Below are 16,256 nucleotides of genomic sequence, written 5' to 3' on the forward strand. Positions count from 1 at the left end.
TTTGCTCACTTTGCTACCGATTGAAAGCAGTAAGTATAGGGCCCAAGCAGCTCAGTTTCTCAAAATATGGGCGGGGTATAGAACCCCGGTTGGAAACCGGGGCGCCAGCTAGGACAAAACCCCAACCTATACTATAATTTACTGATAGTGACTAACTCACAAAGTTAAAAAAGTTCTAGGCAAATCAATAATAAATAAATAAGACAGGCACGTCAGTTCAAATCTCCATATATTGGCTACTGGACCGGATTCTCAATCACAGAATATAACCAAAATACATTAGACCAGGAGCTCCGAGCTGTGAAACTGAGTATACTTCAAATATATATAAGTACACCATAAACACAAGAAGCTTGGTTACGATCGATCGTTTACAAATAATTATCACAAAAAAAATGTGTACTTTATCTTTACCCTAACTGAGCTCCCTAATTTATATTGGTGTTTAAAAAGTCAAATTTATATTTAATAGTCATAAAATTAACCGAAACCAGTCACTAGCAACGAACGAGTGGGCCAAGCTCTAGGACAGCTGTTCTGTATACTGCCTACGGTTTCACCACCCTTGGACCAGGAAATATGCTCTGCAACGTCCTGAACCGAGCTAACTTGAAGACTCGGTAACTCTTGGGTTGCAGAATTCAAAACACTTGCAGTCCACGAAGGGAAAGAAGCACCAAATCCAAATGAACCGGAACCAAACCAACAATCAAAAACCGGTACCAAAAGGAAAACCAAAACCCAACAAAACAAAGTAATGAGTTGCGGTGTTCATAATTACTTGCAACGCGTAAAATAAATTGTGAAATTTACGCCTGATGCTAGGTTGGTTAGCTTTAATCCAGCCTAAGCAGTAATGTTGGGGACATCCAAGCAAAATACTACCAACAAAACGACGATCCACAAGTTCTATACGATTTCAATCCGGTTTAATCCTCGAAAACTACGAGATGCCACAAACTTATTCGGATTGAGATCTGCAACCACTTGCACCGGCGGAAATCGTAAAGCCAACAAAAAAAAAGGACCGATGAAGTTTCACAAACTTTCAAAAAAAAAGACCGATGGTGCTGGGAATACGATCACTAGGGTCAATGGGCCAATAATGACAGGAGTTAGTCAACGCAAGGAGACCAAATATTACCTAACTACTACCCGTTATTATCAATAAAAACCAATTATTACACACACTTGAACGAAATTACACAGTAACATCTTAGGAAATCGAAGACGACGACGAAGACAACGGGTTCATTCGCGTTGACAGAGGATTGAAATATAACTTCTCCAAAACCATTGCACATGGCGGACGTTGCTCCTGCCCGGTTCCAAAAAATTTATAGAATTCGGTCTAAATTAGTGTCGTTTAAAGAAAATATTGTTACTTATATTCGTTATCTGAAGTGATAGAGACGTAGTGCCTATAAGTTTGGGAAATAGTGTTCGTCTTACGTGGATGTACACGGATTTGTGATGTGTATGTAAATACGGTTTCCGAATGTCCTATATTCACGCTGGTAACCAGGCCGGATGGGTTCGGATATCCCGTATAAGATAATTGCTGGAGCCGTTTGAAGAATCGGTAGTCATTTTATGACAATTTATTTAGAAGTTGTTTCCGTTTTTTTATACGTTAAATAACCTGGAGGATGACGGATTGGTCCAGACCCTTCTCTTAAGAAGGCATTATTTAGGATATCTGAATAATGTGAAAAATTGTGTAAGCTGGCCGAATGACCTTATGCAGTCGTGGCCATTAGAAGTAAAGAAGAAAGAAAGAAACGTCTCTAAAAAGCAACAAGTGTCAATAAATGAAAACAAGGGACAAGAATAATTAGCAATACCAGTAGTTTTGATGATTAAGACATTAAAACATTCGATAGGTAGTCTCCGAGCGTTATTAACCTACATGTGAGAAATATAAGTGGAAGTAGCCAATGACAAATTGAACCCGTTACACCCATTTAACCGACTCTGTTGGTGGTTTAAAACTTACCCGTACAATCTCATTAAACCATGTATGCCTAATAATCCGCTCTAAATATATAAGTAAACGCGTCATGCGCTCGCGTTTCGAATAAAAAGAAACCGCTACTTAATAAATCAAAAATCAAATTAAAGTAAGAGCGATTCGTTGCGAATTAGGCGAAACGTTTATTGTGTTTTATTATTATTCGCAGCGCCGAGAGAAAAATAAAATAACTTATAATTTCCTCCCGATCGTATTAACTACGCAACTTTCTTTTCCATTATTAAATTTACTTTAGTCGCGCATTTTGTTGTTCCAACGGTTGTTTCGACGTTAATTTGCGATCGACCGTTGAAAATGTGGCGGCTAATTTCTTATAGGCTAATTACCGGGGTATGTAAATCGATCTTGTGGGCTTTAATGTCGGAAACGTAGACGTCGATAACACAGTTCTACAAAATTAAACTTTTTGACAAACGTTTTTATTATTGAAAAAAGAAAAATAATTCATTTTTTTATTCGGCAAACAAGTGGAATCCGGGTTAAAAAAGTACTTTCTGGTGTGTGTTTTTAAGAGCATATCCCGTTTTAACATCCAGCACTACGCCATCATCGTTATGCTCCATCTGGCTTGGTATCGCCGTTCCATTTCTTTAATGTCCTGGTGAAACCTCTCTCCCTGTTCTTCGCTAACTGCTTCAGGATTTTCAGGAAAATGGTTCAAGTGTGAACAGGAAATGCACTTTCAAACTCATTTTACAATCTAAAAGTATAGATACATTCGTAGTTCGTAGAGTCCCCAAGAAACATGAATTATTGTGTTTTGAAAATCATTTGCATGTTCTTATCTGCGACTCAACCCAACCAAAATACCTTCTTTTACGTTGGCATCAGATATGGCTGAAAATTTCTCGCACAAATATGTGAAACACTGTCCATGTTTGTCTAGGGCTCCATTTTTGTCTAGGGCTTTAACAAACTGCTTCATCAAGCCAAGTTTAATATGAAGACAAGGCAGTAAGGGGTCAACTAATCTATCTCTTAATACATTTTTGCTACAAGGCTTGTTCTAGAGGATCATTCTATTTGAGTCCAATGTCTATCTTAATGTCTAGATCACCAGAAATACGCAACAACAAAGACAACAGCGAACAGTAGCACGACGACCAATACGACCAAACTGCGTATAAGCAGGTCACAATGCTGTATGCTTCTGCGCCAACTCTGTTGCTTTGCAGAGAAATCTAATATTATCCAGTATGGCCAAATCACAGTTAATTTCATAAAAATCAATTCATTTAAAAATCATAGCTAACATGGAATAAATATTTATGTCATCGGTACGCATATTAATAAAATAACATTTTTAAGATTTTTATTAAAAGGGACCTACAAAAAGTATACAAAATAGCAAACAGCTATTAACATCAAAATCATTGTAGATCTGTGTAATTGGTTAGGGAACAAGCTCTAAGAATAACGGTTTTTTCTTTATTTTGCGCACCAAATGGCCGTTATGTATTGGAAAAAATCGTAGTTGATAAAAAATATACATTGGAAATTAAAATTTCGGGTATGGTTTTTAATCGTCATTTTTTAAATTATTTTCTACTCGTCAACTTTTCCCTTGAATTTTGTAGCCTTTCTTTCCATTGTAAAAAAGTCGGCGCCTTACCAAACGTCAATTTGAAAAATTAAACGATACTGTGGCTATTTGGATAAACTCGAATTTTTGACCAACCCTGTACAAGTCGATTAGATACTTAATTTTGTAGTGGTTTTCCCTTAACATGACTTAACATCCCTTGACAGGGAACGGTTTTTTGTTGAAAGCAATTGCAACTTTGGAATGCCAAATGGTAAACCATATTTTAAAGAAACCCTGACAAGTAAAATGCTTAGAAACTTGTAGGAAAGGAAACCAGTCTTTTTTAACGATAGAATATGTTTTACATGCAGATTTGGCGATTCAATTTCTTGCGTGCAGTTAGGATAATGTCCTCAGTTTATGTTACACACCAATAAACAGTTTAAAATAATTGCCGCTTTATCCAATATCTGATGGTACGTCTATGTCGTCTGTACGTCTAAACGAATATCTTCATTAATATTGATTCTACGAAAAGGTTTACATTACCAAAGTTGTATCATTTTTCCCAAACCCTACGATTGTATTCAAGATCAAAATAAAAATTTCATCGGTTAATGTTTTATATTTTGAAAATTTCTCTAAATGGAACATACCGTATCGATTCTCGATTGGCACATTCAGTTTTTCACCCGATTTCAATATATATGTGCTATTATTTTTTTTAAAGCATTCTTTGAGATTTTTTTGTGAAATAGGTATGCATGTATCTACTGATTTAATTTCACTACGAAGCGTACCTACCTACACCGGAGAATATTTTGATTAATTTGATTTGTAAACATTGGAAAATGTTTTATTGTGGAATTTGCTTCCAATTTTAATAAAACGAGAATGAAAATATTATCGCATTTTTTTACTGAATACTGCGAGTGGTTTTCGATGCCAAAATGGGAAAAGAATTCTTCATATTGAAATAAAAACTTATCTTGAAATCCTCTTTCCGTTTAAAGTTTGAATAAAATAATTATTGTTATGGAATGGCTTTGATTTAATTGCTGCAGTAAAATCACTCTTTAGTATATTTCCCAACAACTTAGAAACACAGTTTATATACTAATAAATAAACCCAAAATTATAGTGGGCGATGAATTCGATTTGCAACTGCCAGCGTGGTCGACAACAAAATCAGAACACTTTTAATTACACGTTGTATGTTTCGCGACCGGACGTGTACGATTATTATTAACGTAAATAAATAATCCGTAAGTGGAAACGGGCACGGAAAACCGATAGTTTAATAACAATTTACGATTTACGTACTTCGGTGCTATTTGTCTTTATCACTGACGTAGCTCGTAGCTAATAATAAACATCTGCATCTGCATTAAAATACAATCGTTCTTCGACCCGGTTCTTGTCAATTACATCACTTTCTCTTTTTGTTTAAAGAAATTTTAAGTAATTTAATTATTACACATGTTATATTTTTTCATTTTTTCGAAAAATTGCAAATTGTGGACCTTTAATGATGCTCACAGAATAAAATATATTTACACATCATTTTAGTAATAAACTATTCTTTTAAATTTTATTATGGCAGCGATTGTAACTTGTCTTTTATATCTCAACTGTTTAAAAATCTTTAAAAAAATTAAATAGAGATTTCGAATCAGTTTTTCTGCTACATCTTCCACGAATTTTTTCAAATAACGATGTTTGTGTAAATTCACTAAAGGTAATAGTTCAACTTTTCTTTTTGTTAATTATTGGCTAGTAGTATATGTGCTTTAAGTCCAATATCTTTGCTGGTCTCATTTATTCTGTTCCAGACAAAGTTGGTGTTTTTTCTATGCATCATGCACTACCACCGAATCAGCCGTAAAAATATGCTAGCATTTCTCGAAACGAATTTTCATGTCCGGCATTCCTCGCGAGCCCTTTCGAGATGGCTTCTTTCGATGGATGGTTCTTTAATGCCAGCAATATTTTTTCACGTAACTGTCATTAATGAACCAGCCAGATAAAAAATATGCATTTATATTCTTCGCCAATAAACAATTTCGTCGCCCGCCAAGCAAGATTCATATCCTCCACGATCTCCCAGGGCAGATTTCAAAATTACATCCAATTCCGGTCCAAACCAGTCTTATTGTCGTGTTCAAAGCTGTTATACATTTAAAACCCAGATTTTTTCGTTTACTGGTAAGGGAGAATTATTACTTTTCTTTTCTTTCATTGGAAGTACCGTTACATTTCGTTTTGAAGCTATTTCGTCGACAACAAAGAGATGTTTATCCATATGTACAATCTCCAGTAGTTCTTTTTTCAGCATATATTTTTGAAATTGCTTCTAATCTAAATTCCGCCAATGATTGATGTTTTTTTTCCTCATTATCCATCAAAAACATCAGTATTCAAATTTTCACGATAGTCTCCAGTCCCTTTTGATTGAAGTAAGCTAGTACCATTGACCATTGACAAATCCATCCAATGTAATGTAATGTAATGTAATTTAGTATTATGTAAAAAATATATAATTTTCTAAAGAATTGTAGGCGAATTTCTGAGCTACTTCGAGTTCATTGACTGATTGGATTGGATTAACGATTTAAAAAAAAATGGTGGTGAATGCTGTCACTGTGATTTCTTAACCAATTTGTGTTGCAAAAACGTCAAAGGGGAACATTCTAGAAAAAAACACGTAAAATAATCAGCGTAGGCGTTTGATTGAAATTCCCGTATCGCCTAGAACGTCGACTAGAAAAATGGTTGATTGTTTGAAGTGAGCGTAAGAAAATGTAAATTATCGCCACGACAGAATTAAAATTTTAATCCGCAAATTAGGTGTCGGCGGTATATGCAACTTTAAATACGCCAAATTGTACTTGTCACGTCATTAGTTTCGCGAAAATCGATATTTGATTTTTTTCTTCTCGGCTTTAATGATGTGTTGCGCAACCGGGGAAGGTAAATAATAATACGTTCATTATTTGTATAATGGGCACTGCCGTTGAGGTTTGGATAAAAGCATTTCCGCGTTTGGAAGGTGTGAAATACAAATAGAAAACAGGAAAATCTTATATATTTCCAACTTTGCATTCCAATGCGTTTCATTTCATTCATTTCATTGCCGTCACTTGCTTAGTTAAAACAATGCTGTTGTTCTTCTATTCGCTTTTTTTTCATAAAATTTAAAGAACATTACTAAATCAGCCTTAAACAATCGTTTTTGGGATCATATCTCTGCGAACCTTGAGGAATCTCGCTGGCTGACTTTAGACCAACGGTTTAAATCGCAGCCCTTCCTTTTAAGTAAAAAAATCTTGAGATACTTACTCGTAACTCAAACATTCATTCAGCTAATACTCGCCACAAGGCGCAATAATTCTGCCCAATTGAAACACGTTTTTGATAACAGAGTCCGGTAAAAAAATCTTCCTATTCAGAATTTTTTTTATTGTTAATTTGTTATATTTCGTTTTACATTTTTTTTTACAATGTAAGCTCTTTTATCATATTAACCTGCTTTTCGCTATTGTAATTTTGCATCAGTAGCGTCCCCCTTTTTTTCTTCATTTTGCACAGGTGTTTTTTTTTTCTTTTTTTTTTCATACCTGCTTATGTTTATTCTTGATTTCCATAATGTAATATAATACCTAATTTATTTTATCTAAACGAGTAAGGACTGTTTATCATTATTGTTATTTCCAAAAATCGGTCAGTCTTATTACTTTTATTTGTAGTTCCCGAGCTTATCGGATTCTTTTATACAGGACGTCGCATAACGCGTACGTGACAGACGTGACTCTATAAAAATCAAAAAGTTTTTTCATCAAGTATCAGTCGTTGAAAAAGAGACTTAATTTTATAAAAATTTCAATAATTTCAAAAAAAATGTATTAACGTTTTTGAAGGTGAAGGAATGCAAATTCGGTATCAGTTTGCACCTTAGACCCACCTAGAGAGCGCTTTGATATTTAATTCTGTATTTGTTTTATAACTACCCTGATCTGGTTTCATACTAGTAATTTTTGCTACATAAAACAGGTAATAGAGAATATCAATATCTTAATTTTATCAATGGACAAGAAGTCTGCATTTCACAGTGTGTTACGGCAAGTGTTATGGTTAGTGTTGGGACTGGTTAATTCAGCACTTCTTAATTGACTGATCAAAAAATGTTTTAAATAACATCTTGCCATTGTAGAGTACTATCTATCATTATTTAATGATGATGTCCAATTTACCTATAACCCTCTTCGAGGAATATCTGAATACGATACGGGGAATCCGAATAATAATATCGACTCCATTTGGTTCCCAGAACGACCAAATATAAATTTCATGGTATTTTTAAAACTATTTCAGTCAATTGGCTGGTCTAATGACACCAAAAAATTTGACCACCCTAGTTATTGTTGTTTGATTAATTTAATATCTTTGTCATCCTGTGTCTTCACTAACTACTAACTAACTAACTAATTTTTAAACACAGCTTGTTATTAAGCATGCTGCTTATAAGTTATGACACATCCGGTATACTGGACTTCTTCCATTTTTTCCAACCTCTACACTCTACGGTACGCAAAGTGTAACTAAAAAATAAACGATAATGAAGTATCTTAGAAAGCATTCCTCATAAGAATATGGTTATAAAAAAAATGTACTAATTTTTGGTTAGGCGTCAATGTTAAAAAGACGTTTTATCAGTTCTGAAAGTTCGCGTTTTTGATAATAAAGTCAATATGGCTAATCCGCTCGGTTTAATTTAAACGCATCGCAGAGAAAGCCAAACGTATGCAACTAGCAAATACGAATAAAGACATAAAACGCAATTTTTATGCGTTTCTAACACTACAGCACGCATTTAACTAAATTTTTTAGTTCCGTACGGCCAAAAGACGACGCAATAAATCGAAACGCGAACGGCTGCAATTTAAAATTCTTCATTAATATTCGACCACTCATAAATGTTTATGCTAATTGCTACAAGCTTTTAATTGCGGTCTAAATTTTACAAGGAAAAATGCAATTTTTAATTGATACTTTTGCTGTTATTGATTTGGGATTATTATTTTTGCTTAATCGTATATTATGGAAAAAGTTTATTAATGCCCCTTTAGTCACGCGAGCGGAGCATGGCGTAACACATTTTGACTTTTCTTGCCGTGCTAATCTTTCTCCATTTTAAAAAAACTTCGGGATTTAAAGACAAAATGTGATCATAAACATAATTGTTTTCTTTAGGGATTCGTAGGGAATATTTTAAAAACAAAAATTATATTAATTTATCCCAACGTGAAGTGAACTAAAAAGACGGTAAAAAAACAAAAAAATTGTATGGCCTTTAGGTGCGCTGCAATCCAAAAAATATTGTGATTCCCTCTATAGTTATAGTTTATCTCTCATTTCATTGCCACGGGTTTGCTCCATTTCTTGGCATCTTTTCTTCCACTCACATTAGGCTTAGTACTCTTTCTTAAGGTGGCAACCGTCTGTCAGTAGATCTGCCATTATTGTTACTGTAGCGGGCTGTAAATTTGGTCCATTTTTCGCTACCTTGGTGGCCTTGTTGTCCTGGTGGCAGGCTCACTTTATTCTGACTTGCCATCTCATTTAGTTCCTTATGACACTTATTGTTGCATTTTACTGTGATATCTTTAGTTATAAGTTATTGACTTAGCTTTAGATAGTGGTAATACTAGTTTTTTTTTCACCAACTCTATTGAATCGACATTTATGGATGTATATTTTGTTTCAGGCGGCACCAAGAAATGCCACATCGGATCACGGCGACGCCAATGACGCGAACGGTGGATCGAGACCCAAATTCGTAGCGGTCACGACCCTCGAAGATGTCCAAGCGGTGCGATGCGCAGAATTCCACCCCGGGGGTCAGTTGTATGCCGTTGGTTCCAACTCCAAAACGCTTCGAATATGCGCATATCCCAAACTTGCAGACCTCAGGTCAGTATCATTCATATCTACTTCGTTTCTTTTGCTTAAAGTCGATAGTATAGTCAATAATACATCACAATAACAGAAAGTAGGGGGACAGGCATTAAAAGAATTTCGACCATCACCAAATAGCATTTTGATTCTCGTTAAATCGCCGTTAATTCCATGTAGTTAAAAGTTTGTAGTGTTTATCCAAGAGAAGCGGTAGAATAGGTAACAAAAGCTTATCGTTGCAGGGAAGACCACCAAACTTATCAACCCATGGTTCTGTTCAAACGCACCAAACACCACAAAGGATCGATTTACTGCCTGGCCTGGTCCCCAGTCGGCGACCTGATGGCCACGGGTTCCAACGACAAGACTGTAAAGCTGATGAAATTCAACGCTGATACTTCCAATTTAGAAGGAGAAGAGGTATTTTTATTTTTTATTTTGACCTTCGTAGCGCATGGGTGTGTTCCGAGGGGAGTTTCGGTAGTGGATCTGTGTACGCCAAGTTACCACTTGAATCATAAATTACCCCGAATTACCACTGAAAATATCTTAAATTGCAACTAATTTGGCCTCTATTATATAAATAAATACAGGTATGTAGAAAAATGTTGTGAAAATTTCTGTGTTTCTATATTTCGAGGACAATAATGAAAATAACGATCACCAGAGGGAAAATCAAAACATGATTTATTTCCCTCTTCCTTAGTAATTAATAAATTCTGGAAAATCCTGAAGTGTGACATAGTTGGCACTTCACCTTTCTGGAATAGCGCCATTTCTGGTTATTTTTGTTTAATCTATGTGAACTGACGGAGACAAAAAAAAAGAAAAAAATGATCGTAATTTCTTTATTACAATCAATGCCGGTTTTGGTTATGTGCCTTTCAGGTTATATTCGTCAAAATTGATATTGATTTGTCATCACTCTTTCTAACCTTTGATTGATAATGTAATTCAACGAGCGTCAAGTGCATCACAATTTAGCCAAATAGCAGTAATAACTATCACTATCTTAGGTTAGGGATCATAAATATAAGAAATACATTATTTAAAACCATCGTGGCGTCATTCCAGAAACGCCAACTATGTTTATTTATTCATGAACCAAAAAGGCTAACCAACAGGCAGACGAGGCAGGAAAGCGCATATTAAACATAAGATTAGATCGGGAATACAAAAGAAACAACTAGATATTTCCTAAGTATTTGTATTTCCTAATTTTGTATGGGTTTATTTTAAACAAATGTACGCTTAAGTTGATTAAGTCCGTATCTTCGTTGTTCAGAAAAACAGGAGTACATCAAATAAGCGGTGTTTAAGTTTAAAAAAACTGCTGCGCATCAACGACGCACCCGCGCGCCAGCCTCCCCAGTCGGCGTCTTGCTACGACAACTTGCGGAAGCTATTTCAAAAACCTCCCGAATTAAGACGCAAATTTGTTCGGTTTGTACAAGTGTGCAAATAAAATCGTTCAAAAAGAAAAGCAGTTCATTTTCATCGAAGGATTCTCCCAATTGCGTTCCCGCACGCACAAGCGGAGAGTTTAAAAAGTAGTTAGATCTGATTCTTTCTGTAGAAAAGTTAAAATAAAAAATATAAACAGCACAGTAGGACCACGTATTTGTTTACATCTTCGATGCAATATAGAAAATATAGGCCTTATTTACTTGAACCACATACCTTTCTCTTGGTCTATCAAACATATCAAATTGCAGGCTTCATTTAATTATTATTATTCCCTATGGACTTTCCCAATAAAAACATACCTCATCTTATGGTACGGCATATCTTCTACCTCTACAGAAGCAAAGTATTTTATATTTCTTGATTCATCTTCAGAATGAAACTTGTTTTGAAACACTTATTACCAGAAAATTTCTCCACATTAACTCCAAAGTAAAGTAAGTAAATTACACTGGTCACCACTATACTCCCAGTATTTGTGACTCATTCCCCTAAAATTTCTTCTAATTACTACGACTTTGTACACTAAATTTTCTGAATGAAACCTTCCTCCGCGTGTTTCGATTTTTTTACCAATAGCAGTTAAATTTTATTTATTTATTTATTATTGCTTGTAGATTATGGTCAATATTATGCTTTTTCCAGATCGAATTGACAATGCACGACGGCACCGTCAGGGATATTTGCTTCCTCGAGGACACCATGAACAAGTCCAGCCTCTTGATCAGCGGCGGAGCGGGCGACTGTAAAATCTACGTCACAGACTGCGCCACCGGCACCCCCTTCCAAGCTCTCAGCGGCCACACGGGACATATACTCTCGTTATATACCTGGGGTGGTGAGTATCCATCATTGCGTTGCACGATTTCGCCAACGGAGTATTCGTGTAGGTGCCATGTTTGTAAGCGGCTCTCATGACAAAACGGTACGCTTTTGGGACCTCCGAACCCGAGGTTGCGTCAACATGGTGACGCCCATAACTCAGCCGGGTACCCGTCAAGGTTCTCCGGTAGCCAGCCTCTGCGTGGACCCCTCCGGGAGGCTGTTAGTGTCCGGACACGAGGACTCTTCTTGCGTGCTGTACGACATCAGAGGCGGTCGAAATGTGCAGTGTTTCAAACCCCACTCGGCCGACATCAGGTCGATCCGGTTCTCACCATCAGCATACTATCTTCTGTCAGGCGGATATGATAACAAGTTGGTGTTGACCGACTTGCAAGGTAAACTATCAAAAATGGCAATGGTATTCGGTTATGGAACCCTTTGCTCTTTTTATTTCAGGCGATTTAACTTTGCCGTTGCCCAGCGTGGTGGTAGCCCAGCACAGCGACAAGGTGATTTCCGGACGTTGGCATCCTTCCGAGTTTTCCTTCCTGTCGACGTCTGCCGATAAGACGGCCACCCTGTGGGCGTTGCCGCCCATTTAACCCTTCTTTTTGTAAACCCGTTTATCCCTAAGTCTGAACTAACCGATACTCAAGCGCTGCACTAACTTTGCAGCAGTCGAAACAAAAGGCTTTATTGGCTTCGCTCTAAATATATATACGTAACGGCCGGTGTGTTTATTTTTCCGTTTGGCATTTATTTTCGGAGCACAAGATTCTGTTCTCATCATCAGCTGAAATTATATTCGGCGTTCGCGGAAAAATATAGACAACACCTGACGAAACTATGTAATAACTGTATATAAATAATATATTTCTACACTTTTTAAAGCTTTGTATAAAGTTGTAACTTTATTAATATACATTACTGCAGTATTTATGTTAAATTAATGTTTAGATGAAAGTTTTAAGATATGCGTTGTTGTGTTATTTAATACCAAGTTAAGGAACGTTTTAATTGGTAGTTACTTAAATGTATTTGTATTTACTTATTACAATAAACCTGTAATACAAAATTGAACTTTACTTCTTCGCTGAAAATCTAATCGATAATAAGCTGGCATCATCAGTTCGAGTGGTGAGGAGGTAAGTAGTTTTTCTTTACTTTTATAAATTCAATGGTATTTTTCAACCGGGCAAGACCTAATTGAAAAATTAAATAGTTATGTTGTCTTCAAGTTGGAACCAACCCATGAATCATTCTTATTTATATTTTCCACTAATGATTGTATAGAACTAATCTTATCACTCAAAAGAGATCAGAAGAAGAATTGAGATCGCAACAGCCAAGGATTCCTGAAGATGCATATGCATATGTTGTCACCATTTCAACTGAGAACCCTTGGCATGCCAGACATGAACGTTAAAACAAAAAGACATAAAAATACTTAACGTATTGGAACTGTGCATGTAAAGAATGCTTCAAATCAGCTGGATCTCTAGGACAACCAATCAAGAAACTCTGAGAGAAACAACCGCCCGCTTTTGACTACTCTTATTAAAATTATAAAAACTTCCTACCTTGGACATATGCATGGCAGAAAGAATCCCAAATAGGGAAGACTTTTCCATATTTGTCGACAACCTCTCGAGAGAAGGCACATAGTAGGAGGAATTTTTTATCGTTAATGAAATTGAAGTTGCTCACTGTGACGTTTTGCCCTAATCTATACCTTCGTCCCGTTCTATTTATGCACAACTATTTCGTCTTCTCTTCATTCACTTTTGGTCCTACTTTGCTTGTTATCTAGATATTATTCTTTTACTCTAAGGGGGAACCTCGATACAATTTCTTTCTCTAATTATGGCATCCATCCTTTTTTATAAATATAGGTCATTATAAGAACACTGCTACTCTCACTAATTAATAATAATTGAGCGTTTAATTCGCAAAGGAAGTTGAAGGTAAACTTCCAGACGGGTGAATCACTGTCGGTTATCAAGTTTGAACAGTGGACTCATGATGAACGTCAGTTCATCTGTCTGAAATCTCTAATTAAGCTAAATAAAGACAATGACAGTTGGAAGAGTTTTTAGTTTCAAACTTCATACTGGTCAGGGCGGCTGCAAGAGCGAACAAGGTGATCGAATCATTACGAAGAAGTGGCATTCGGTCGTTCAATCCTATGCAGTGGTTAATCAAAGTGACCGAATCAATCACGATTGACACAACTCTAGTTTCAACATCGAAAACGATATCACAGGTTGCGTGAATAGTAACGTCAACGTGAATTAACAAAGAATAATATCAAAAAGTGGATGGCAATGGAAACTTTCCAGACTTACCGAGAGAGTGTTAATACCCTTGATTTTGTTAATAATAATGCTGCTTGTTCGTTTTCAAACTGTGCTCCAACTTGGAGTAGACCAATATAACGCATGCATTCTCTTGGCTGTAAAATTCTTTGTTTCTAAATTGGAAAGTAACATAATGTCCCTCAGTTACATCAAGGCGCACTCTTGATTTTCAAAGAACTCAGTATGGCCTCAACCCTATGTTGAATTTAACAGGAATTCCTTCCTTGTTGGTATGGGTTGCAGTTGTTGTTTACGTTGAATTTTATACAATGAAAGACTTACTAAAAGACTAAAATTATTATGAAGTATAACAGACAATTAACTGCAATTTAACTGTAATCTACAACATACCAAATTATAGATTTAGGTTTTGAATTACTAGCTACCATACATGTAGAAGTGTAAATGTTGAATACCAGTTCTCATGCTCCTTCAATTTTACAATAGATGGCGCGCAAGTCGTGGCAAAAACGGTCGCTATACCTGCTTCAGCCGGCTGGCCGGCAGATGGGCGAGAAATCGATACGTCCGAATTTCCACGCCGATCTCTCTTGTTTTCCCCACGTGAACGGACGCAGTCAACGCACTGTCCAAACAAATCATGTATGTTCGACCATTTGACCGGCAGAATTCGTGTCAGGACATGTTTCGACTTGTAGAAGGCGCTTTCAACGGCCCATCCACCCGATACCAACCCAAAGCTCCTCTTTCTGTTTACTGCTGCTCGGGCACGGTCCGTTGTTATGGTTAGTTTTCGCAGCGGCGCGAACACATGCACACATAACCGGCCAAGACACACCGGGTGTTTATATTTAAATGTACCAGAAAAAATAGAGTAATCGTTTAGTGTACTACGCGGTGACTCGTTGCAAAGTATGTGGGAACAGCTGAATTGAGGTTAAGGTTTCTAGACCTGTCTTCTGAATGTATATGTAACGCGATAGGCGTTTCATATTTCGGTTGATTATTTGAAAGGTATGAGACTTGCAATTATTTTTGTTTTAACGGTGAAAGGCTTGATCCAGACGGTTTCTCAGTGCGTATTTTTGAAATTGTCCAAGAAATGGGTGCTTGTAAATTAGGCACCGGTGTTGAGAAGCCGGCTCTAAAAATAAACGTCGGTTGCTAAGGAGAGGTCCCATAACGTCGAGAAAACCCAACACCATGGCCATAAGAGAAACTATTTCTATTTTTGCACGTTGATTCAAACGGATGAGGTCCCATTGTCTCGAAGAGACGAGGTTAACAGCATGTTAAATTTCACTGAATAAACATTGCTAATTATAAAAAGTAATAAATGCACCTTTACGCGGAATTTTAATTTTGTGCTAGTCAGAGTGAGTTAACCGTTCCACGTCTAAGAAGAACCATTTGTTTATCGTGATTCTTCAGTTTTATTATCTCAAAAGGCAAGAAAATATTTTTTATAAATTTTTATAAAAACTACTAAAATTTGGGGGCGTTGAGTGTTTGTGAACCCCTTAGATGCCTTGAAAACTATCAGAAATGCATTAAGGGATGAGAAGACGAATATTTAAAAAAATCAAAAATATGTGTAAAAACGATGTTACACGATAAAATTGGTATGGGATATTTCGAAAAGCGTTAGAAAGTTTCCTTCAAAAAAAGTGGAAACCCCAGCTGCCGTCGCAGGAATCATTAATTTTTCAAAAAAAATTGTATTCTCTTTCTCTTAATTCTAAAAACGTGTTTCTGATAGTTTTAATGACAGCTAGGGCGTTCCGTTCGTTAGGCGTAATTTTTAATAGTCTATCGGATGACCCCCCGCCCAAATTTTGTTATTTAATAAAATTTCTTTTTTGCATTCTTTTTTAAAAAAATGTCTTCTTTTGACCATACCTATTTTTCTTTTAATTTTTAAATTATAAATGCTTAAGATAATTTTGGGATAATGTACTAGACAAGGCGCTGGATGGAGTTGAGTTTGCAAATTGTGAGGACCGCATTTTGGTAATTGATTTGAGTTCAGAAAAGTTTGTAGATTAATATTCCGGATGTTGCCGGACATTTTATTGGTCCAATTTTTTTTTAATCCCCTCCCACCCCGTATCGCGTTACCATAGCGAGCGCGTGCTAT

General features: G+C 36.2%; 2 protein-coding genes across 9 annotated transcripts in view; both read left to right on the forward strand.

Annotated features, from left to right (window-relative positions):
• LOC132707864 (WD repeat-containing protein 47) overlaps positions 1 to 12,872 on the forward strand; it is a 106,061-nt gene extending 93,189 nt beyond the window's left edge. For 7 of the 8 annotated variants that reach the window (XM_060679857.1, XM_060679858.1, XM_060679856.1 and 4 more), the window contains 5 exons: positions 9,322 to 9,527; positions 9,755 to 9,932; positions 11,622 to 11,814; positions 11,867 to 12,196; positions 12,258 to 12,864. In XM_060679857.1, the coding sequence (XP_060535840.1) occupies positions 9,322 to 9,527; positions 9,755 to 9,932; positions 11,622 to 11,814; positions 11,867 to 12,196; positions 12,258 to 12,403 (1,053 nt within the window). In that variant the 3' untranslated portion in view covers positions 12,404 to 12,864. Of the gene's footprint in view, positions 1 to 9,321; positions 9,528 to 9,754; positions 9,933 to 11,621; positions 11,815 to 11,866; positions 12,197 to 12,257 lie in introns of all 8 variants that reach the window. The other variant, XM_060679850.1, reaches the window with a different exon arrangement.
• A 2,020-nt stretch (positions 12,873 to 14,892) lies between these two features.
• LOC132707263 (band 3 anion transport protein) overlaps positions 14,893 to 16,256 on the forward strand; it is a 133,327-nt gene continuing 131,963 nt past the window's right edge. The window contains exon 1 of the mRNA XM_060679049.1: positions 14,893 to 15,133. The gene's annotated coding sequence lies outside the window, so the exon portion shown is untranslated. The remainder of the gene's footprint in view (positions 15,134 to 16,256) is intronic.

Source organism: Cylas formicarius, unplaced genomic scaffold (assembly GCF_029955315.1).
Source record: "Cylas formicarius isolate icCylForm1 unplaced genomic scaffold, icCylForm1.1 PGA_scaffold_9__14_contigs__length_23061073, whole genome shotgun sequence".
Classification (NCBI taxonomy): Eukaryota; Metazoa; Arthropoda; class Insecta; order Coleoptera; family Brentidae; genus Cylas; species Cylas formicarius.